We start from the raw sequence: 24157 nt of genomic DNA, 5'->3' as shown, positions 1-24157 counted from the left end.
AGGTGAGTGATCACACCATCGTGATTATCTGGGTCATGAGTATCTTGTTTGTACAGTTCTTCTGTGTATTCTTGCCACCTCTTCTTAGTATCTTCTGCTTCTGTTAGTTCTATGCCATTTCTGTCCTTTATTGAGCTGTTCTTTGCATGTAATATTCCCTTGGTATCTCTAATTTTCTTGAGGCAATCTCTAGTCTTTCCCATTCTATTGTTTTCCTCTATGTCTTTGCACTGATCACTGAGGAAGGCTTTCTTATCTCTCCTTTCTATTCTTTGGGACTCTGCATTCAAATGGGTATATCTTTCTTTTTCTCCTTTACTTTTCCCTTCCCTTCTTTTCACAGTTATTTGTAAATCCTCCTCAAACAGTCATTTGACTTTTTTTCATTTCTTTTCCTTGGAGATGGTCTTGATTCCTGTCTCCTGTACAATGTCACATACTTGCATCCATAGTTCATCAGGCACTCTGTCTATCAGATCTAGTCTTTTAAATCTATTTCTCACTTCCACTGTATAGTCACAAGGGATTTGATTTAGGTCATACCTGAATGGTCTGGTGGTTTTCTCGACTTTCTTCAGTTTCAGTCTGAATTTGCCAATAAGGAATTCATGATCCAACCACAGTCAGCTCCTGGTCTTGTTTTTGCTGACTATATAGAGTTTCTCCATTTTGGCTGCAAAGAATATAATCAATCTGATTTCGGTGTCGACCATCTGGTGATGTACATGTATAAAGTCTTCTCTTGCATAGTTGGAAGAAGGTGTTTGCTATGACCAGTGCGTCTCTTGACAGAACTCTATTAGCCTTTGCCCTGCTTCATTCTGTACTCCAAGGCCAAATTGTTCTGTTACTCCAAGTGTTTCTTGACTTCCTATTTTTGTAGTCCAGTCCCCTATAATGAAAAGAATATCTTTTTTGGGTGTTAGTTCTAGAAGGTCTTGTAGGTCTTCATAGAACTGTTCAACTTCAGCTTCTTCAGCGTTACTGGTTGGGACATAGATTTGGATTACCATGATATTGAATGGTTTGCCTTGGAAATGAACAGAGATCATTCTGTCATTTTTGAGATTGAATCCAAATACTGCATTTCTGACTCCTTTGTTGACCATGATGGCTACTCCATTTCTTTTAAGGGATTCCTGCCCACAGTAGTAGATAAAATGGTCATCACAGGTAACTGAGGCTCAGGGAAATTATATTGTTAACAAGAGCATTATGAAGAAATTAAAATTTATTGTGCACCGTTTTAAATTATTCACAAGTGGAACCATATAGTATACTCTTAATTTTGGACATTTAGAAAACTGTATACTTTAAAAATGTGCAGTTCTTTATATGCAATTACATGTTAATGAATCAGCTAAAAATTAAACATTTCTAGTGCTGCGTGGTTTAAGGTAATATGTTAAGCACAGGTAGTTGAGTCACAGCTAAAATTGGTTGGAGATAGGAAGAAAGCAAAATGTCAATGTGTTTTATTTATATATTTTACATCACATATATCATATACATATGATATTTATATTATCCATTGACTTTTACTGATTATGAAAGAAATTAGAATGGAGAACATAATTCATTTAGAGCATAGGAAAAATCACATTCATAGGCTGCAGCAATGGAATTTTTTTCAAGCAGAAAAAGATACAATTACACCAAATAATCCTTCGCCCTAGTGATAAACCTCTTTACACACAGACAATGAAATGACATGCACCAATAAGTAAGTGACACCATTAAAAGAAGTTTGCCTAGAAATAATCTGACACAAGTTTTTGCTACATCATAATTAAGTTCCCCTCTGACTCTAGATTTTATAATGTCAAACTCTTACTGAAATTTTTGTTTCATGTACACACCAATTAGAGACATGTTTTTGATGCTCCCTTTTGCCAGTGACTCATGTGGGTAAAGTGGACACTGAGCTACATAGAAAACAGTACACTGTGAGGGCATAAAACCAGATGAAGTACTATGAAGCACACTATCTGTTAACGTCTACAATTTTTCAGAAAGAGCAATTACAGTGGTGATGTTTCAAGATACGATGAGCCAAAATGTGATAAAATGTAGTTTCATATTTTACTCTTCTATGAGATTATGTAATAGGTTTGGGTACAGTTTTTTTTCCATAAGCAAAATTCATGATTAATAAAATGAAAGAAAAAATACTCAGTATAAAGTATTTCATTTCAGAAGAATTTATTCTTAAGAAATGGGTGAAGTCTCATGAGATAAATGGAAATTTACATATATGTCACACAAGAAGTTGAGTCAATTTGAGAGAGTAGAAAAATGACAAAAAAAAACACTTAGATAACAGAGAAAATTTAAAAAAGGATATTTATAGGTAAGTTTAAATCAAAGAAATGGATATACCAGGCTATAAATTGAAGAAGCAATTACTATTATCACAATCTGAACAAAGAATCACAATATCTGCCTATGAGGCTTTGAGTCCTGCTGTCATGGGTATTTCTTCAGTCCAAGGGCAAATGGGCCTATTAAAAATTTTCCATCCCAAAGAACCTTTTCAGAGCCCTCTTTACATCTTTATTTCTCAGACTGTAGATGAAGGGGTTCAGCATGGGTGTGACCACAGTGTACATCACTGAGGCTATTGCACTTGCTTCTGAGCTGTGGGTATCAGAAGAACTAAGATACACTCCTAAACATGTAAAATAAAATAAGGAGACACCAGAGAGGTGAGATGCACAGGTGGAGAATGCTTTATACTGCCCCTGAGCAGATGAGATTCCACAGATAGAGGCCACTATCTTAGAGTAAGAGTAAATGATACCAGCCAGGGGAACGCCCCCTATAATTACAGATCCAAAATACAGCACTGTGTTATTGAGGAAAGTGTCAGAACAGGCAAGTTGGATCAGCTGTTGGATTTCACAAAAAAAGTGGTGGATTTCCAAGTCTGAGCAGAAGGACAATCGCAATATCATTAAGCTGTGTAACAAGGAGTTCAGGACACTAATGATCCAGGAGACTAGAACCAACCATCCACAGAGCTGGGCGTTCATGGTGACTGTGTAATGCAGGGGGTGGCAAATGGCCATGAAGCGGTCATAGGCCATCACAGTCAGGAGAATGTCATCTAATCCTGCAAAGAGAATGTAAAAATGCATCTGGACAATGCAGCCTTCATAAGTTATGACTTTGCTCTGTATCTGGACATTTTGCAGCATCTTTGGGATGGTGGTGGAGGTGAAGCAGATGTCTACAAAGGACAGGTTGGAGAGGAAGAAGTACATGGGGGTGTGGAGGTGGGAGTCTGAGCTGACAGCCAGGATGATGAGCAGGTTTCCAAATACAGTGATCAGGTACATGGAGAGGAAAAGCCCAAATATGAGGGGTTGCAGTTCTGGTACCTCTGAAAGTCCCACGAGAAGAAATTTTGAAATGTGTGTATTGTTCCCTGGTTCCATATGGTGAAGGTGACTCTTGGAAAAAAAGAGAACAACATGACTAATTTTTCATGAAATTCGCATAACTCGCATAGCTGAAGTACAATTATTTCTATTTTACTTGCAAGAAACTGATGTTAATATATTGTATGTAGATAGACCCTCCCTAAGGATGTATCCCCCTTCACCTCTCACCAGATATTTTTATCACATTGTCAGCATACTTTCAAAGAGTTCATGTATTTTCAGTTTTAATGAGAAATTATTTCAGATATTTGAGAAATATTTTATATTGAGGGCCAACATGCTCCAGGCACATATAGGGAATAAGTAGAGGTGCTGAAAAACAAATTTCCCACAATCCAAGGATGGTGAAAGATGATATTCAAATAGATATATTTTATGTCAGAATGTGGAAGATGTTTTATTTTGAAGAAAACAAAAACAGATATAAAGGAGCGAGTGCGGGGGAAATTTATTAGGTACTGAGTGTTCAAGCAAGGCCAACAAACAAGAGGTTATTTGAAGAGATCTTAAGAAAGAGACAGAAGGATACAGTATGACACCAGGAGAAGTGTGTGCCTGGAAGAGGCAACAGCCACTGCAAAGGTCCTGAGCAAGACACTTGTTCCACATGTTCAAATGCAAACAAGGAAGCCAGAGGAATGAGCAGGAGGGGGAGTGACTAGAGATGATGTCAGGGATGCTGAATAACAAGGTGGCCTCTCTGTTACAACTGACACCTCAGTCCACAGGGAATTCCTCCTTCCATGTTGTTCTTTGCACTTTATTAATTTTCTTGCGAACATGTCCTATGAATTATATTAGATCCCTTTCATAGTTCCATCTGTTGATTGAGTTCTGGCCTCTGTGAGCTTCTTATGTCAACTTAATATATGAGTCCAGGTGTCTCTGCTTTAAGAAGTGCTCTCACTTCACAAGGCACAGGCACACACACCCCACAGCCTCCTGAACTACATCACTGGCATGAATTTCTCATCCGGAACCAACCTCCTTGGGCCATGGGTGGTCGCAACTCAAGCTGGTCAGATCAGATTAACTTTCTCCTAAACAATGTTTTAATGGTACCCGGAAATTCTAGTTCATGAGCTTCTGAGAGAGTAACAAAGTTAGGGTTCCTTTTAACTACAACCACTTTCTGCCCTGTGTTTAAAGAAATATAAAAAGTATGGGAGAGAGAAATAAGATGAAGGGAAAAGATGATCTAACAAGCTCAAATCATCCCTGAGACAATGGGACAAAGAAAAGCCTCCTTGGTTTGACAACATTTCAACTTTAGCTACATCTCCTTGATGCCCAGGAAAAATCAGAAAGAAACATCTCTTTTCCAAGGAGAGAAACAGTTATGTCTAAATGATGTGAAAAACCAAAATCATACAGATTTAATTTCCCAAGAGAAAAATAAGTAAAGGTAGCAAACTCACAATTCAAAAATAAAAACACACAAAATATGACAAGTTTCTGATGTGTTACATGAAGCAGTACAAGATGTCTTTCCTGTGCTTTTCCATATGATCTGAACTTTTTTTGTGTGATCTGATACTGAATGAGGCAAGCCCTGTCTCTTTTTCTCTTATGAGTCATAATTTGTTTGCTACTGTTGGTCTTAATGTTTTCACTTTTTAAATTAATCCAATGGGCACACTTCAAATCTAGTTCTGATCTATGACCAACAGGCAAAGGCCTTTCCAGACCATACTCTATAAAGTCACAATAGGCCATGAAAATTCCTTCTTATTCTGGATAAATTTCTTTACATGATTTAAGCCTGAGGACTATATTTTATTTCAGTGTACTGTGACATTGTCTGTATATTGCGAGATGCTTATCATCAGAGACTTAAATTGCCTTGTTCAATTCTTATTTTCCCAGGCCTGTGACTATATTTGCATTTATTTAAAAAACACACAGAAAAAAATACAAATTATGAAATGACAAAATATGGCTAAAATAGAAAACCAGTTAAAAGGGTGATTTCACATAATTGTATTAAAGAAAACTGAATGGAACAGCAAAAGCTGACTGAAACACGATATATGTAATAGGAGTAATTAAGCACTTATGACATGAATTAATAATTAATTTAGAAAAGACCTTGACTCAAGAGAATATAACATAGAATGATCCAGAAATTTCTGGCAAGTAGAAAATGTTTTGCTATTATTTGTTGAATGATTAAGAATTAGGTCCCTTTAGATATGAACACTATCCTATGGGACAGTTGCATCCAATTTGGTTGGGAAAGGCAGGATTGTTGAATAAAAGCTGGAGTAAATGGACACCTATCTAGAAGGAAATTAAGTAGTTCCTTATCTGACACATCTTTTTTAAAGGGACTAAAGACCCCAGTGCAAAAGCGAGCAGTACTCTTTAGATGAATATATGAAAAACTACGCTGGAACTACTTTTCCACTGATATTAGAAACACGGATAACTTTTAACTCAGGATTCCTCAGTCTCTGCACTATCGGACATTCTCTGCCAGATTCTTCTCTGGGGTGGGGTCTGTCCTATAAATTGCAAGATGTTTAGAAGCATCCTTGCCCACCACTTACCCATCATCAGTGTGACAGTGAATAATGTCTACAAATATTGCGTAAAGGCTCCTGGGAGACACAGTTATCCTTGGTTGAGAAAAATAATATTAAATTAAGAATTGCAAAGTACTTTTGTAGCAGTGATATAATAGTCACTTATTGATAAATAATATAATAGACCACCAAATGTCTGAGTCACACAGTCACACCATGTGATATTATACAGATACGGAAATCATGGACCGGCATTATACTGGTTGATTGGAAGCAAGTCCCTGTGGTATTACTGAGAAAGAAACAAAATAGGGACGAATTGTAAAAAACATTAAACATAGTGATGATTTGTCACTAAAATATAAAGACCATTTATCATGAAATCAGAATTATATCTATCCATTTGTGTAAAAGTATAAAAGCATGTATAAGAACACATTTTAGAAAGAGATTTTTCAAAACCTAAGAACTTATGGAACAAAACATATTGGTGAGAGTGCAATTATGTTAAGTATATTGTTTCCTTAGCAGTATGCCATGTGCTAAGTAAGTAATGTCTGACCTCTTGTGACCGTATGGACTGCAGTTTGCCAGTAGCCTCCATCTGTCCAAAGGATTCTCCAGGCAAGAAGAGTGGAGTGAGTTGCCATGCCCTGCTCCAGGGGATATTCACAACACAGAGATCAAACCTGCATCTCTTAATTCTCCTGCATTGGCAAATGTGTTCTTTACCATTAATACACCTGGGAAGCCCCTTCCTGAACAATAGGATGTAATAAAATGGAAGGAAAATCTACAACTAACTGATAAAAAGGCACAAAAGAGTAAGCATTTAGCAATATTAACGTGGATCTCTAATTCAAATCAAATTGCCAGAGATTTGGAAGTGAAACAATATAACAGAAGAACATTTATGAAGTGAGGAAGGAGCAGTATCTAAGTTATAATTTTATCTTATATATAGACAGAGGAATTCAAATACGCTTATGTAATATAAGTCAAATGGTAAAGAATTATGATAAGAAGAGATGCAATATTAAGGAAAAAATTTAATCGGAAGGCCGAAAGGAATAATAAGGAATAACTGATGAGAAACTCTTAATAGAAGTAAATATGTATGAGTTGTCTATCACACTAAGAATGCTAAAGAATTCTCACTTTCCTTTCTTGCGTACAGCAAGAGTTGACACATTTAGAATATTAAAGTGACAAATTATTACAGTAATAAAAATAGCAATAAAGAACAATGAGCAGTATGTACTGTGCAGCATGGTGACATTAGTTCGTAACACTCTTTTTATCATAATTGAAAGTTGCATGAGAAATGCTGGGCTGGAAGAAGCACAAACTGGAATCAAGATTGCCGGGAGAAATATCAATAACCTCAGATACGCAGATGACACCACCCTTATGGCATAAAGTGAAGAGGAACTAAAAAGCCTCTTGATGAAAGTGAAAGAGGAAGAGTGAAAAAGTTGACTTAAAGCTTAACATTCAGAACACTAAGATCATGGCATCTGGTCCCATCACCTCATGGGAAATAGATGGGGAGACAGTGGAAACAGTGTCAGACTTTATTTTTGTGGTGTCCAAAATCACTGCAGATGGTGACTGCAGCCATGAAATTAAAAGACGCTTATTCCTTGGAAGGAAAGTAATGACCAATCTAGATAGCATATTAAAAAGCAGAGACATTACTTTGCCAACAAAGGTCTGTCTAGTCAAGACTATGGTTTTTCCAGTGGTCATGTATGGATGTGAGAGTTGGGTGGTGAAGAAAGCTGAGTGCCGAAGAATTGATGCTTTTGAACTGTGGTGTTGGAGAAGACTCTTGAGAGTCCCTTGGACTGCAAGGAGATCCAACCAGTCCACCCTAAAGGAGATCAGTCCTGGGTGTTCATTGGAAGGACTGATGCTGAAGCTGAAACTCCAGTATTTTGGGCACCTCATGTCAAGAGTTAACTTATTGGAAAAGACCTTGATGCTGGGAGGGATTGGGGGCAGGAGGAGAAGGGGACGTCAGAGGATGAGATGGCTGGATAGCATCACCGACTCAATGGACATGAGCTTGAGTAGACTCCGGGAGTTGGTGATGGACAGGGAGGCCTGTTGTGCAGCGATTCATGGGGCTGCAAAGAGTCGTAGATGCCTGAGCAACTGAACTGAACTGAACTGAAGAGATAGCATATCCTAAAATCTCCCCTCACAAGAAATAAATTGCAGCTATATGTGGTGACAGATGTTAAGGAGATTTACTATGGTGATCATTTTGCAGTATAAACAAGTATTAAATCATTGTTTTGTGTACCTGTAACTCATATATTGTCACAGGTCAAATACCCAAATTCTTTTGGAAAAGCAATGAAGAAAATGTTGGCAGATGTGACCAACAAAATTTATCAGTTCTTATACAATGTCACAAATATATCTATGCATATATAAAAGAACTACATCACAAATTTAAGGTTTTTGTTAGAAAATAATCCTTCCTGTCAAAGAATGCAATTTTAAAAAGGAATAACAACACTCTGATACCACTATATAAAACAAAATAGTTACAGAGACATTTTTTTTAATAGAGAAACACTGCATGACTAACAAATCCGTAGATCTATTTAGCCTCACAGATAATAAAATACTTGGAAAGTAAACCTCCCTAGCATACATCGTTTTGTTTACATAACTAAGTTTTTTTTTGTTTGTTTTCTTATGTGCACACAAGAGTGAGAGAAGATACTGTAATGTGTATGTTGCCTACTCAGCTGTTGAAATTGTGTATTTGCAAAGAGTCCTCAGTTTAGATCTTTCTCCTCTATGTGGAGGCACAGTCCAATATTCTCCATCTTACAATAAAATGAAATGCCCTCACCTCACTGACTGACCCTCTACAGTTAATACCCTATTTGTCTACTCCTGTTAATTAACAAGAACTTTAGACTCATGTTCCACTTTCACTGGATGCAGTTGATACCTTCCATTCATTCTTCTGTTGGACTTCCACTGAAAGTGAAAGTTGCTCAGTCATGTCCAACTCTTTGCGACCCCATGGACTATACAGTCCATGGAATTCTCCAGGTCAGAACATTGGAGTGGGTGGCCTTTCCCTAGCATGACTTAATTGTCAACACTGACACTCTCATTTTCAAGTGCAGTGTTCCTTTTACAGCATCGTAAAGAAAAACATTTTCAGGAAACCCAGCAAACAACCATGGTGACCTCTGCCTCTGGGATATGCTAGATTGGCCCTTGGGTGACCTCTGGTACATTCCTGGCTTCCATCCTCTCTGATCCTCTCCTGCAGTGTCTGTGGAGTGCTCAGACTCACCTATTTGGGAACTCTGTGAGGGAGGCTTCCTTGTGAAAGTCAAAATTCACCCCTAAGTAGCTGATGATGCAGATCCACGCTCTGTCTCCCCACAAGACAACAATAAGAGATCAGGCATTGTTCTCTCAGCCAATGTAGGTTTGCAAAAGCAACAACTACATTCTGTCCAACCAAAGAGGCACAGGCTGAGGGACTGCAGCAGAGGAGATATTTACATCTCCCGTGTCAGCTCATTAGACATGTTTTCCCTTTGTTATTCCAACCTCTAAGTACGTGATTTCCCTTGGAGAAGTGCTCTGAATAGAATGTATTTTTTCTGCTGATTCTCTGTTCCTAAGAGACTCCATTATAAGTCAGGTAAATTCAGCTTCCTTACTCCTGCACCATTACTTCTCCAGCTTCCAAAGCTCTAAGACTCCCAGCACCTCATCACATCCCTGAGTTCAAGTTTTCTAGAAAGTATAATATTGACAATTGTTCTTGAGTAGGTCCTTTGGGTCTTCAATGCTTTGATCTGTTGTGGGAACACAACCCAAGAATCTCTGAATATGACTATTTTTCCCTTTTTAAAACAGGGGATAACTTTGCTCCTTTAATACAAAATTTGGTTTCAAGCAAGTTTTGCAAAACCTAAAAAGATTTCCTTCTTACATCAGAAATGTTTGGAAACATAAGAGAGGTGGGCAGATAGGATCCCTGGGTCGGGAAGATCCCCTGGAGGAAGGCCTGGTAATCCATGTCAGTGTTCTGGCCTGGAGAATCCCATGGACAGAGGAGCCCGGTGGGCTACAGTCCATGCAGTCGCTCAGAGTCAGACACAGCTGAAGAGACTTAGCACAGCACAGCACACATCCTGCTCCTGGGAGTAGAGTTTAACCTTAGGAGTCAATCAGTGAACGTCCTTTACATAAGGTCATTTATGTTACACGCTGATCTTTCAGTCACTATGGACAGATTTTGCCCCCTTAGCTGGTACAGAGAATTTCACTTTTTATAAATGTAAATGTGGATCTGACTCTGAAGCCTTTGGAATTTAAGATAGGAAAAGTAAGTCATTGTTAAAATTAAGGTCACACATTCTACTTTAAATCTTCATATTAAAATTTCTACATTGTTTCTAATTTATGTTCATTTAAACGTTCTTTTTTTTCTTTTTTTTACTTCTCTCCTTCCAACTTCCTCTTATGTTTTCTTTCAGAACAATGGATGGAATTACAAATTAAACAGCGTGTTTAAATCTATCTATGTGTGCATGGGTATTTATTTCAGAGAAAATGTATAAAGATACAGATGTACATACATATTCCTAAGCATGAACAATGTTTGTGGGCTCAGTAAAGTATTTCTATGCACTTCATTCATTCCTCACAACATCCAAGTGAAGTTAGGATTTATCATCTGACATTTCCTTCTGAAAGATAAAACTGAGGCTCAGGGGAATTCCATTATAAACAATAACATGACAAAGAAATTAAAACTTATTGTGCACCCTTTTTAATCATATGCAAATGGAACTACATAATATACTGCTAATTTTTAAAATTCAGAAAGTTGAATACTTTAAAAATGTACAGTTGATTATAGGGAATTACACTCTAATTAATTAGCTAAGAGCTGAAACTTCCTGGCAGTACATTGTGAAGGGAAGTATGTTAAGCACAGGTGGTTGTGTCATACCTAAAATTGATGGGAGATAGCTCCTCTAATTAGGAATAAATTGAAGTGACACATATGAATTAGGAACAGTAAAACTTAAATAAAGCAATTAACATTTCAGAAACCTAGTGATTTCCCTATAAACGAGAGACTGAGCTAATATATAAAAGGAAGAAATTGACATAAAGTGGTCCAAGACAGAAGAGCACTACACTACACACCACACCATGGGCGATCCTTTAAAACAGAAAACAGAGCCTGCCAGCTGACAGCAGACCCAAGAGGAGACAATCGGAACTCAGATCAGCTGCCTGTCATAGAAACCATCAGACAAATCTTCATTATATTAAGCCATTTACTTTTAAGATGACTTGCTATGTAGCAACAGGTAAAGGAAACAGTAATCAAAATGAACAGAACTGGGGGGGAGGGTGTTATAATAATATGCTGCTTTTTTCTAGGCAACTGTTGTGATAACATTCATGATGACTCAAGTTTATGTCAGCTTTATAAAAAAGAGATTCCATTTAGGGTTCCATGTAGGTAAGCAAGAAAGGTTAAAAGGATATGCCTGTTTGAGGAGGATTCTATCAAACAGTTAGATGAGAGCTAATGCCTATCCTTCTAAATCTCTTTCAAGAAATTGTAGAGGAGGAATACCTCCGAATTCATTCTACAAGGCCACCACCTCATAGAATGATATCACCCTGATATGAAAACCAGATGAAGACCACACACACACACACACACACACACACACACACACACAACAACAACAACAACAACAAAAACCTACAGGGAAATATCAGTGAGAAATCTAGGTGCAAAAATCCTCAACTAAAGTTTAGCAAACTGAATTCAGCAACACATCAAAAAGCTCATACACCATAATCAACTTGGGTTTATTCCAGGGATGCAAGGATTCTTCAATATATGGAGATCAATCAATGTGATACCCCATATTAACAAAGTGAAAGATAAAAAGCATATGATCATCTCAAAAGAGGCAGAAAAAACCTCTGACAAAATAAAGCACTCATTTATGATTCAGTTCAGTTCAGTCACTCAGTCGTGTCCCACTCTTTGTGACCCTATGCACGCCGGGCCACCCTGTCCATCACCAACTCCCGGAGTCTACTCAAACTCATGTCCATCGAGTCGGTGATGCCATTCAGCCATCTCATCCTCTGTCGTCCCCTTCTCCTGCCCCCAATCCCTCCCAGCATCAGGGTCTTTTCCAATGAGTCATCTCTTCACATGAGGTGGCCAAAATATTGGAGTTTCAGCTTCAGCATCAGTCCTTCCAATGAACACCCAGGACTGATCTCCTTCAGGATGGACTGGTTGGATCTCCTTGCAGCCCAAGGGACTCTCAAGAGTCTTCTCCAACACCACAGTTCAAAAGCATCAGTTTTTCGGCACTCAGCTTTCTTTCCTGCCCAACTCTCACATCCATACATGACCACTGGAAAAACCATAGTCTTGACTAGACAGAACTTTGTTGGCAAAGTAATATCTCTGCTTTTTAATATGCTGTCTAGGTTGGTCATAACTTTCCTTCCAAGGAGTAAGTGTCCTTTAATTTCATGGCTGCAGTCACCATCTGCAGTGATTTTGGAGCCCAAAAAGATAAAGTCTGACACTGTTTCCACTGTCTCCCCATCTATTTCCCATGAGGTGATGGGACCAGATGCCATGATCTTAGTTTTCTGAATGTTAAGCTTTAAGCCAACTTTTTCACTCTCCTCTTTCACTTTCATCAAGAGGCTTTTCAGTTCCTCTTCACTTTCTGCCATAAGGGTGGTGTCATCTGCATATCTGAGGTTATTGATATTTCTCCCAGCAATCTTGATTCCAGCTTGTGCTTCTTCCAGCCCAGTGTTTCTCATGATGTACTCTGCATATAAGTTAAATAAGCAGGGTGACAGCAAACACGCTTGACGTGCTCTTTTTCCTATTTGGAACCAGTCTGTTGTTCCATGTCCAGTTCTAACTGTTGCTTCCTGATCTGAATACAAGTTTCTCAAGAGGTAAGTCAGGTGGTCTGGTATTCCCATCTCTTGAAGAATTTTCCACAGTTTATTGTGATCCACACAGTCGAAGGCTTTGGCGTAGTCAGTAAAGCAGAAATAGATGTTTTTCTGGAACTCTCTTGCTTTTCAATGATCCAGTGGATATTGGCAATTTGATCTCAGGTTCCTTTGCCTTTTGTAAAAACCAGCTTGAACATCTGGAAATTCTCAGTTCACGTATTGCTGAAGCCTGGCTTGGAGAATTTTGAGCATTACTTTACTAGCATGTGAGATGAGTGCAACTGTGCGGTAGTTTGAGCATTCTTTAGGATTGCCTTTCTTAGGGATTGGAATGAAAACTGACATTTTCCAGTCCTGTGGCCACTGCTGAGTTTTCCGAATTTGCTGGCATATTGAGTGAAGCACTTTCACAGCATCATCGTTCAGGATTTGAAATAGCTCAACTGGAATTCCATCACATTCACTAGCTTTGTTCATAGTGATGCTTTCTAAGGGCCACTTGACTTCACATACTAGGATGTCTGGCTCTAGGTGGGTGATCACACCATTGTGATTATCTGGCTCATGAAGATTGCTTTTGTACAGATCTTCTGTGTATTCTTGCCACCTCTTCTTAATATCTTCTGCTTCTGTTAGGTCCATAACATTTCTGTCCTTTGTCGAACACATCTTTGCCTGAAATGTTCCCTTGATATCTCTAATTTTCTTGAGGAGATCTCTAGTCTTTCCCTTTCTGTTGTTTTCCTCTATTTCTTTGCAATGATCGCTGAGGAAGGCTTTCTTATCTCTCCTGGCTATTCTCTGGAAATCTGCATTCAAATGGGAATATCTTTTCTCCTTTGCTTTTCGCTTCTCTTCTTTTCATAGCAATTTGTAAGGCCTCCTCAGACAACCATTTTGTCTTTTTGCATTTCTTTTCCATGGGGATGGTCTTGATCCCTGTCTCCTGTGCAATGTCAAGAACCTCCGTCCATAGTTCATCAGGCTCTCTGTCTATCAGATCTAGTCCCTTAAATCTATTTCTCACTTCCACTGTATAGTCATAAGGAATTTGATTTAGGTCATACCTGAATGGTCTAGTGGTTTTCCCTACTTTCTTCAGTTTAAGTTTGAATTTGGACATAAGGAGTTCATGATCTGAGCCACAGTCATCTCCTGGTCTTGTTTTTGCTGACTGTAAAGAGTTTCTCCATCTTTGGCAGCAAAAAATACAATCATTGTGATTTCAGTGTTGACCATTTGGTGATGTCCATGTGTAGAGTCTTCTCTTGTGTTGTTGCAAGAGGGTGCTTGCTATGACTAGTGCATTCTCTTGGCAAAACTCTATTAGCCTTTGCCCTGCTTCATTTCTTACTCCAAGGCCAAATTTGCCTGTTATTCCAGGTGTTTCTTGCCTTCCTTCTTTTGCATTTCAGTCCACTATAATGAAAAGGACATCTTTTTTGGGTGTTAGTTCTAAAAGGTCTTGTAGGTCTTCAAAGAACAGTTCAACTTTAGCTTCTTCAGAGTTACTGGTTGGGGCATAGGCTTGGATTACTGTGATATTGAATGGTTTGCCTTGGAAGCAAACAGAGATCATTATGTCGTTTTTGAGATTTCACCCAAGTACTGCATTTCGGACTCGTTTGTTGACTCTGATGGCTACTCCATTTCTTCTAAGGGATTCCTGCCCACAGTAGTAGATATAATGGTCATCAGAGTTAAATTCACCCATTCCAGTCCTTTTTAGTTTGCTGATTCCTAGAATGTCGGCATTCACATCTCCTGTTTGACCACTTCCAATTTGCCTTGATTCATGGACCTAACATTCCAGGTTCCTATGCAATATTGCTCTTTACAGCATCAAACCTTGCTCTATCACCAGTCCCATCCACAACTGGGTATTGTTTTTGCTTTGACTCCATCTCTTCATTCTTTCTGGAGTTATTTCTCCACTGATCTCCAGTAGCATATTGGGCACCTACTGACCTGGGGAGTTCCTTTTTCAGTATCCTATCATTTTGCCTTTTCATACTGTTCATGTGGTTCCCAAGGCAAGAATACTGAAGGGGTTTGTCATTCCCTTCTCCAGGGGACCACATTCTGTCAGACCTCTCCCCCATGACCCGACCATCTTGGGTGGCCCCACACAGCATGGCTTCATTTCATTGAGTTAGACAGGACTGTGGTCCTGTGATCAGATTGGCTAGTTTTCTGTGATTATGGTTTTAGTGTGTCTGCCCTCTGATGCCCTCTCGCAACACCTACTGTTTTACTTGGGTTTCTCTTACCTCGGAAGTGGGGTATCTCTTCACGGCTGCTCCAGCAAAGCGCAGCCGCTGCTCCTTACCTTGGAGGAGGCGTATCTTCACACGGCCGCTCATCCTGACCTTGAACATGGACTAGATCCTCTCAGCCCTCCTGCGCCCAGCAGCAGTTGCTCCTTAGAGGTGGTGTTGCTCCTCTCGGCTGCCGCCCCTGACCTCGGGAGTGTGGTAGCTCCTCTCGGCCGCCGCCCCTGACCTTGGAGGTGGGGAAGTTCCTCTGGGCCTCTGCTCCTGGGCTGTTGCAGCATGGCACTCTCGATCGCTACCGATAACCTTGTGGGAGGGTTAGCTCCTCACAGCCACCGTTTTGCGTGGTCCGTCACAGCCAATGCGCTTCTGAATGGTAAAGTTCTTCAAAAAATGAGCATAGAAGGAAACATAGTAATGGTCATACATGATAAGCCTACAGTAAACATTATTATCAACGGTGAAAAAATGAAAGCATTGCCCCTAAGATCAGGAACAAGACAAGGGTGTCCACTTTCACCACTATTATTCACATAGTTCTGGAAGTCCTAGCTACAGCAATCAGAGAAGAAAAAGAAATAACAGGAAACCATGTCAGAAAAGAAGTAAAGCTCTCACTGTTTGCAGATGACATGCTACTGTACATTTCTACATTTCATGTAGAAAACCTTAAATAGTGTATCAGAAAATTACTAGAGCTAATCAGTGAATGTAGAAAAGTTGCAAGATATAAAATCAATACACAGAAATCACTTGCATTTCTATATACTAACAATGAAAAATCAGAAAGAGCAATTAAGGAATTAAGCAATTAAGGAATCAATCCCATTCACCTTTGCAAAAAAAAAAAAAAAAAGAATTAAATGTCTAGGAGTAAACTTACCTAAGGAAACAAAAGAACTGTACACAAAAAATTATAAGACACTAAGGAAACAAATCAAAGATAACATAAACAGATGACAGATATTTCAGATTCCAGGGTGGGAAGAATCAGTATTGTGAAAATGAATATACTACCAAGTGCAATCTACAGATTTAATGCAATCCCTATCAAATTACCAATGGCATTTTTCACAAAACTAGAAAAAAAAAAAAAATTCACAGTTCATATGGAAGCACAAAAGACCCTGAATAGCCAAAGCAGTCTTGAGAAAGAAGAATGGAGCTGGAGAATTCAAGCTACCTGACTTCAGGTTATACTACAAATCTACAGTTATCAAGAAAGTATGGTCCTGGCACAAAAACAGAAATATAGACCAATGGAACAAGATAGAAAGCCCAGAAATAAACCCATGCACCTATGGGTAGCTTATCTTTGACGAAAGAGGTAAGAATATACAATGGGGCAAAGACAGCCTGTTCAATAAATGGTTCTGGGAAAACTGGACAGCTACTTGTAAAATAATGAAATTAGAACACTTCCTAACACCATACAAAAAATAAATTCAAAATGGATTAAAGATCTAAATATAAGACCAGAAGCTATAAAACTCTTAGAGGAAAACATAGGCAGACACTCTCTGACATAAATCAAAGCAAGATAACCCATGAGCCACCTCCTAGAGTAACGGAAATAAAAGCAAAAGTAAATAAGTGGGGTCTGATTAAACTTAAAAGCTTTTGCACAACAAAGGAAACTATAAGCAAGGTGAAAAGACAGCCCTCAGAATGGGAGAAAATAATAGCAAATGAAACAACTGACAAAGGATTAATTTCTAAAATATAGAAGCAGCTCATACCACTCAATACCAGAAAAACAAACATCCCAATCAAAAGGTGGGGAAAAGACCTAAACAGACATTTCTCCAAAGAAGACATACAGATGGCTACAAATACATGAAAAAATGCTCAACATCACTCATTCTTTGGTTCAGTTCAGTTCAGTTTAGTTGCTCAGTCGTGTCTGACTCTTTGTGACCTCATGGACTGCAGCACACCAGGCCTCTCTGTCCACCACCAACTCTCGGAGCTTACTCAAACTCATGTCCACTGAGTCAGTGATGCCATCCAACCATATCATCCTCTGTCATCCCCTTCTGCTCTCACCTTCAATCTCTCCCAGCATCAGGGTCTTTTCAAATGAGTTAGCTCTTCGCATCAGGTGTCCAAAGTATTGGAGTTTCAACTTCAACATCAGTCCTTCCAATGAACACCCAGAACTGAGTTCCTTTAGGATGGGCTGGTTAGATCTCCTCGCAGTCCAAGGGACTCTCAAGAGTCTTCTCCAACACCACAAAAGCATCAATTTTTCAGTGCTTAGCTTTCTTTATACTCCAACTCTCACATCCATAGATGTCTACTGGAAAAACCATAGCTTTGACTAAAAGGGCCTTTTGGCAAATTAATGTCTCTGCTTTTTACTATGCTATCTAGGTTGGTCATAATGTCTCTTCCAAGGAGTAAGCATCCTTTCATTTCATGGCTGCAGTCACCATCTGCAGTGATTTGGGAGCCCAATAACTAAAGTCTGCCACTATGTCACTCATTATTACAGAAATGCAAATGAAAACCGCAATGAGATATAACCTCACACGGGTCAAAATGGTCCTCATCAAAAAGTCTACAGACAACAAATGCTAGAAAGGGTGTGGAGAAAAGGGAACACTCTTGCACTGGTGGTGGGAATGCAAATTTATACAGCCACTATGGAAGACGGTATGGAGATTGGAGTTTTTCCTTAAAAAACTAGGAATAAAACCACCATGTGACCCAGCAATACCACTCCTAGGCATATACCCTGAAGAAACCAAAATTGAAAGAGACACATGTATCCCATTGTTCATTGTAGTGCTATTTATGATAACTGAAACATGGATGCAACCTAGATGTCCATCGACAGATGAATGGATAAAGAAGTTGTGGTATATATACACAGTGGAATAGTACTCAGCCATAAGAAGGAATGCATTTGAGTCAGTTCTAATGAGGTGGATGAACCTAGAACCTATTATACAGAGTGAAGTGAGTCAGAAAGAGAAAGATAAATACCATATTCTAACATATATATATGGAATCTACAAAAATGGTACTGAAGAATTTATGTACAGGGCAACAACGGAGAGACAGTCATAGAGAACAAAGTTATGGACATGGGGAGAGGGGATGAGAGGGTGAGATATATGGAAAGAGTAACATGGAAACTTGCATTACCACATGTAAAATAGATAGTCAACAGGAATTTGCTTTATGACTCAGGAAACTCAAAGAGGACCTCTGGATCAACCTAGAGGGGTGGGATGAGGAGGGAGACGGGAAAGAGTTTCAAAGGGAGGGAGTATGTGTATGCCTGTGGCTGATTCATGCTGAGGCCTGACGGAAAACAGCAAGATTCTGTAAAGCAATTATCCTTCAATTAAAACACATTAATTACAAAAGAGAAAAAAGGATATGCCTATTTGTAGAAACTTACACCTTTGTCACAGGACTAGATGGGAATTTAAGCTCTCTAGTGAGCCATGATTTTGAGATGTATATATATCTTGTATATCATATAAATGATGCTGATTTATTCATTCACTGTTACTTTTTTGGTTATGACAATTGGAATGGGGGAAATGTTTCTTTTAGAGCATTGGACGGTCCCATATATTTTAGGCACAATGGAAGTTTTCAAGCAGAAAGATATATTTATACCAAATAATCCTTCACTCCAACAATAAACTGTTTTACATACAGACACTAAACCACAGACCTCAATAATTTAATGGACACTATGAAAAAATACTTTGCATAGGAATAATCTGACACAAATTTCTGTTGCATCATACTTAAGGTCCTGTCTGACTCCAGGTCTTATTATGTCAAACTCTGTATTGAAATTGCTGTTTCATGTAGATGCCAATTAGAGACATGCATCTGATGCTCCTCTTTCTCAGTAACTCCTGTAGAGAATGTGACACTGAGCTAAATAGAGAATAGTACCCTGAGGAGTGTAAAATCAGCTGAACAAATATGAAACATACATCTGGGCATGTCTACATTTCCAGAAAGAGAAATTATGGTAGTGATGTTCCAAGGTATGATGAATTAAAAAGGAACAAATTGTGGTTGCATATTTTATTATCCTATGAAGTTATATAATGGGATTGGTTACCGAGTTAGATTTTTCATAGAAGTAGCACAAACTATGATCATTCTTTTAATAAAATGAAAAAGAGTTTACTCAGTACAAAGCATTTCATTTCAAAAAAAGTTATTCTTAAGAAATTGTGAATGCTCATGAGATAAATGGGAATTTACATATGTTTCACACAAGGTTTGAACCAATTTGAGAGAGCAGAAAAATAACAAAAGAAAAAACTTAGATGACAGAGAAGAGAAACATTAATAAAGGATGTTTTTAAAATTGTACATAGAAGTGAAATCGAAGAAATGGAAATACCAAGTATTAAATGAAGAAGCAGTTGCTATTACTATAATCTTAACAAAGAATCTCACTATCTGACTCTGAGGCTTTAAGCCCTGCTATCATTCTTCAGCTTGAGGTAAATGGACTTCTTCTAGACGTTTCCATCCCAAGGAATCCTTTTAGAGCCCTCTTTATGTCTTTGTTTCTCAGACTATAGATGAAGGGGTTCAGCATGGGTGTGACCACAGTGTACATCACCAATGATATAGCACTCGTGTGTGAGCGGTAGGTAGCAGTGAAGCTAAGATACACTCCTAAGGCTGAGCAATAAAATAAGGAGACAACCGAGAGGTGAGATGCACAGGTGGAGAATGCTTTATACTGCCCCCGAGCAGATGAGATTCCACAGATAGTGGCCACTATCTTAGAGTAAGAGTAAACGATACCAGCTAGAGGAACAACCCCTATAATTACAGATCCAAAATACACCACCATGTTATTGAGAAAGGGGTCAGAACAGGCCAGTTGGATGAGCCATGTGATTTCACAGAAAAAGTGATGGATTTCCAAGTCTGAACAGAAAGACAATCGCAAAATCATTAAACTCTGTAACAAGGAATACATAGAACTCAACACCCAGGACACCAGAACCAACAGTGCACAGACCCAGGGGCTCATGATGACCGTGTAGTGCAGTGGGTGGCAGATGGCCACATAGCGGTCATAGGCCATTACAGTCAGGAGAAAGTCATCTAATCCTGCAAAAAGTAAGTAAAAATACATCTGGATGATGCAGCCTTCATAGGTGATGATATCCCTCTGTGTCTGGATGTTCCATAGCATCTTTGGGATGGTGGTGGAGGTGAAGCAGATGTCTACAAAGGAAAGGTTGGAAAGGAAGAAGTACATGGGAGTGTGGAGGTGGGGGTCTGAGCTGACAGTCAGGATGATGGCCAGGTTTCCAAACACAGTGATCAGGTACATGGAGAGGAAAAGCCCAAAGATGAGGGGCTGCAATTCTGGTCCCTCTGAAAGTCCCAGAAGAAGAAATTCTGTGATTTTTGTACTGTTCCCTGGCTCCATGTGATGAAGGTGACTATTGGGAAAAAAGAAAATAGCATGAAGAATTTTCACCCAAACAGACACAACTCACATTACTGAAATACTATATTTTCAATTTTGTTGGCATGAAATTGATATTAATATGTTGTATATAAATAAATTCTCCATGATGTTATATGTCATTTCCCTCTGAATAAAAAGTTTTGTCCCATTCTCTATATATTTCCAAAGATTTCATGTATTTACACTTTTAATGAGAAAGTCTTTCATGCATTTGAGAAATATACTGAGAGCAAACATATTTCAAGCCATACAGACAATAAATATAAGTGTTTAAAAACAAATCTCTCACAATCCAAGGATGATGAAAGATGATATTCAAATAAATATATAATATGTTAGAAGGTGACAGGTGTTATGAAGAAAACAAAAACATGTATAAAGGAGAGAGTAGTCAGTGGCATTATTTTATACCAAGTTGCAAGGGCTGCAAACAAGGAGTTATTTGAAGACATGTCCAGGAAGAGAGAGAAGCACCTGGTGAGATACCAGGAGAAGTGTGTATCTGGCAGAGGGAACTGCCACTGCAAAGGACCTGAGGAGGATGCTGGATCCACATGTTCAAAGGCAAAGGAGAAAGCCAGTGGGGCAGAGGGATAATCAAGAGGGGGAGTGATTAGAGATGCTGTCAGGGATGCTGAAGAGCAAGGTGGCCTCCCAGATAGAGCGGACCCTTCAGTCCACAGAGAATCCCTCTTTTCACGGTGTTCCCATCACTCTATGGATCTAGTTGCAAAGGTTTCCTGTGAATTAAAGCAGATTCTCATCTCTGCACCATCTTTGATTGTGTTCTGACGTCAGTCACCTTACGCATGAGTCCAAGTGCCTGGCCTCTAAGACCTGCTCTCACTCCACAAGGCACAGACACACCATGGCTCCTGGGCTGTGTTTCTGTCACAAATTTCTCAACCAGACCCCCCTCCTTAGGCCAGCGGTGGTAACCACTCGAGCTAGTCAGATCAGATTAACTTTCTCCTAAACAATGTTTAAATGGTGCCCATAAATTCCAGATCATAAACTTCTGAGAAAATAATAAAATTGGGATTCCTTTTAGCTCCAGCCACTTTCTGCCCTGTTTTTAAAGAAATATAAAATATGAGGGGAGAAATAAAACGAAGGAAAAAGATCTAACAAGCTCATATCATTCCCGAAACAATTTGACGAAGAGAAGCTTCCTTGGATTGGCAACCTTCCAACTTCAGCTGTATCTCTTTGATACCCAGGAAAAATCAGAAAGAAATATATCTTATTTCCAAGGACAGAATCAGTGATACGTGTATGACGTGAAAAACCATCCAGATTTAATACCCCAAGAGAAAAATAAACAAAGGTCGTAAACTCAACAATTCAAAAAAAAAAAAAAAAAAAACATAGAAAATATGACAAAAGTTACTTATGTGTTATATGAGACAGTAGAAGATGTCTTTCCTGTCCTTTTCTATATAATTTGATCTTTTTTGTGTGTCTTCTGATACTGAATGAGGCAAGCCCTGTCTCTTTTTTTCTTATGAGTCGTAATTTGTTTATTACTCTTGGGCATAATGTTTTCACTTTTTTAATTAATCCAATGAGCACACTTCAATTCTAGTTCTGGCCTTTGTCCAGCAGGCAAAGGCCTTTCCAGACCATATTCTATAAAGCTTGAGAAGGTCATGAAAATTCCTCCTCTTTTTCTGGATAAATTTCTTTACATGATCTAAGCCTGAGGACACTATATTTCAGTGTACTGTGACATTGTCACTATATTGCAAGATACTAATCATCAGAGATTTAATTGCCTTCTTCAATTCTTATTTTCTCAAAGGTCTGTGAATATATTTGCATTTATTTAAAAAACACACTTAAGAAAATGAGAAATTATGAAATGACAAAATATGGCTAAAATATGAAACCAGTTAAAAGGGTGATTTCCTATATTTGTATTAAAGAAAACTGAATGGAACAACAAAAATTGACTGAAACTTGATGTATACTAGGGGTGACAGTGTAGTTGTTCTGCCGTGTCTGACTCTGCGACCGCATGGACTGTAGCCCACCAGACTCCTCCATCCATGGGATTTTCCAGGCGAGAATACTGGAGTGGGTTGCCATTTCCTTCTGCAGGAATCGTCCCGACCCAGGAGGGAATCGAACCCAGGTCTCCTGCATTGTAGGCAGACGCTTTACCATATGAGCCACCGGGGAAATAATAGGGGTAATTAAACATTTATGACGTTTATGACATGAATTAATAATTAATTTAGAAAAGACCTCAACTCAAGAGAACATGACATGGGACGGCCCAGACATTTCTGGCAAACGGCAGATGCCTTGTTATAATGTGCTGAGTGACTGGGGATCAGGTCCCTCATGAACACTACCCGTGGGACGGTTGTTTCCAACTTGGTTAGAAAAGGCAGGATTGTTGAGTAAAAGCTGGACTAAATGGTCATCTATCCAGAAGGAAGTTAAGTTGTTCCTTATCTGACACATCTTTTTAAAAGGACCTAAAGACTGCAGTGTAAAATTAAGCGGTCCACTTTAGACAAATATACAAAAAACTACATTGGAACTGCATTTCTACTGATATCAGAAACACAGATAGTTTTAAAATCTGGATTCCCCAGTCTCTGCACAATTGGACATTCTCTGCCAGATCTTCTCTGGGGTGGGGTCTGCCCTGTAAATAACAGTTTGTTTAGAAACATCCTTGCCCACCACGTACCACTCATCAGTGTGACAGCAAATAATGTCTATGAATATTGTTTAAAGGACCCTGGGGGAAACAATTACCCTTGGTGGAGAAATACAGTATTAAATTAAGAATTTCAAAATACTTCTGCAGCAGTGATGTAATAGTCACTTGTTGATAAATAACATTATAGGCCACCAAATCTGTGAGTCACACAGTCACACCATGCAATATTATACAGATATTAAAATAATGAACCACCATTATACTGGTTGATTGGAACCAAGTCCCTGAGGTATTATTGAGAAAGAAACAAAAGAGGGACAAACTGTAGAAAACATTAAACATAATGATGATTTGCCACTAAAATATAAAAACCATTTATGATGTATTCAGGATTCTATTGATGCATTTGTAAAAGTATATATGTATAAGGACACATTTTAGAAAGAGATTTTTCAAAACCTGAGAACTTATGGAACAAAATGTATTGGTGAGAGCGCAATTATGTCAAAGGTACTGTTTCCCAGGCAATGTACTATGTGCTAAGTCACTTCAATCATATCCGACTCCATGCGACCCTATAGACTGTAGCCAGCCAGTAGCCTCCATCTGTCCATGGGATTCTCCATGCATGAAGACTGAAGTGTGTTGTCATGCCCTCCCCCAGGGTATCTTCGCAACCCAGAGATCACAACTGCATCTCTTAATTCTCCTGCTTTGGTAGACAGGTTCTTTACAACTAGTACCACAATAACAAA

General features: G+C 38.8%; 1 protein-coding gene across 1 annotated transcript; it reads right to left on the bottom strand.

Moving 5' to 3' along the window:
• Positions 1-2504: 2504 nt before the first annotated feature.
• On the bottom strand, positions 2505-20686 carry LOC136155772 (olfactory receptor 7A10-like). The gene is made up of 3 exons (XM_065917864.1): positions 20190-20686; positions 5903-5913; positions 2505-3427 (listed from the first exon to the last, which is right to left on the bottom strand). The coding sequence occupies exons 1-3, from the start codon at positions 20684-20686 to the stop codon at positions 2505-2507; spliced, it is 1431 nt and encodes a 476-aa protein (XP_065773936.1).
• Positions 20687-24157: the final 3471 nt, after the last annotated feature.

This window comes from Muntiacus reevesi, chromosome 1 (genome assembly GCF_963930625.1).
Source record: "Muntiacus reevesi chromosome 1, mMunRee1.1, whole genome shotgun sequence".
NCBI lineage: Eukaryota > Metazoa > Chordata > Mammalia > Artiodactyla > Cervidae > Muntiacus > Muntiacus reevesi.
This window is presented reverse-complemented; position numbering and strand designations above follow the sequence as displayed.

Excerpts from the sequence above, each read along its gene's own strand:
- LOC136155772 (XM_065917864.1), bottom strand. The coding sequence starts at position 20,686 with ATGGAGCCAGGGAACAGTACAAAAATCACAGAATTTCTTCTTCTGGGA.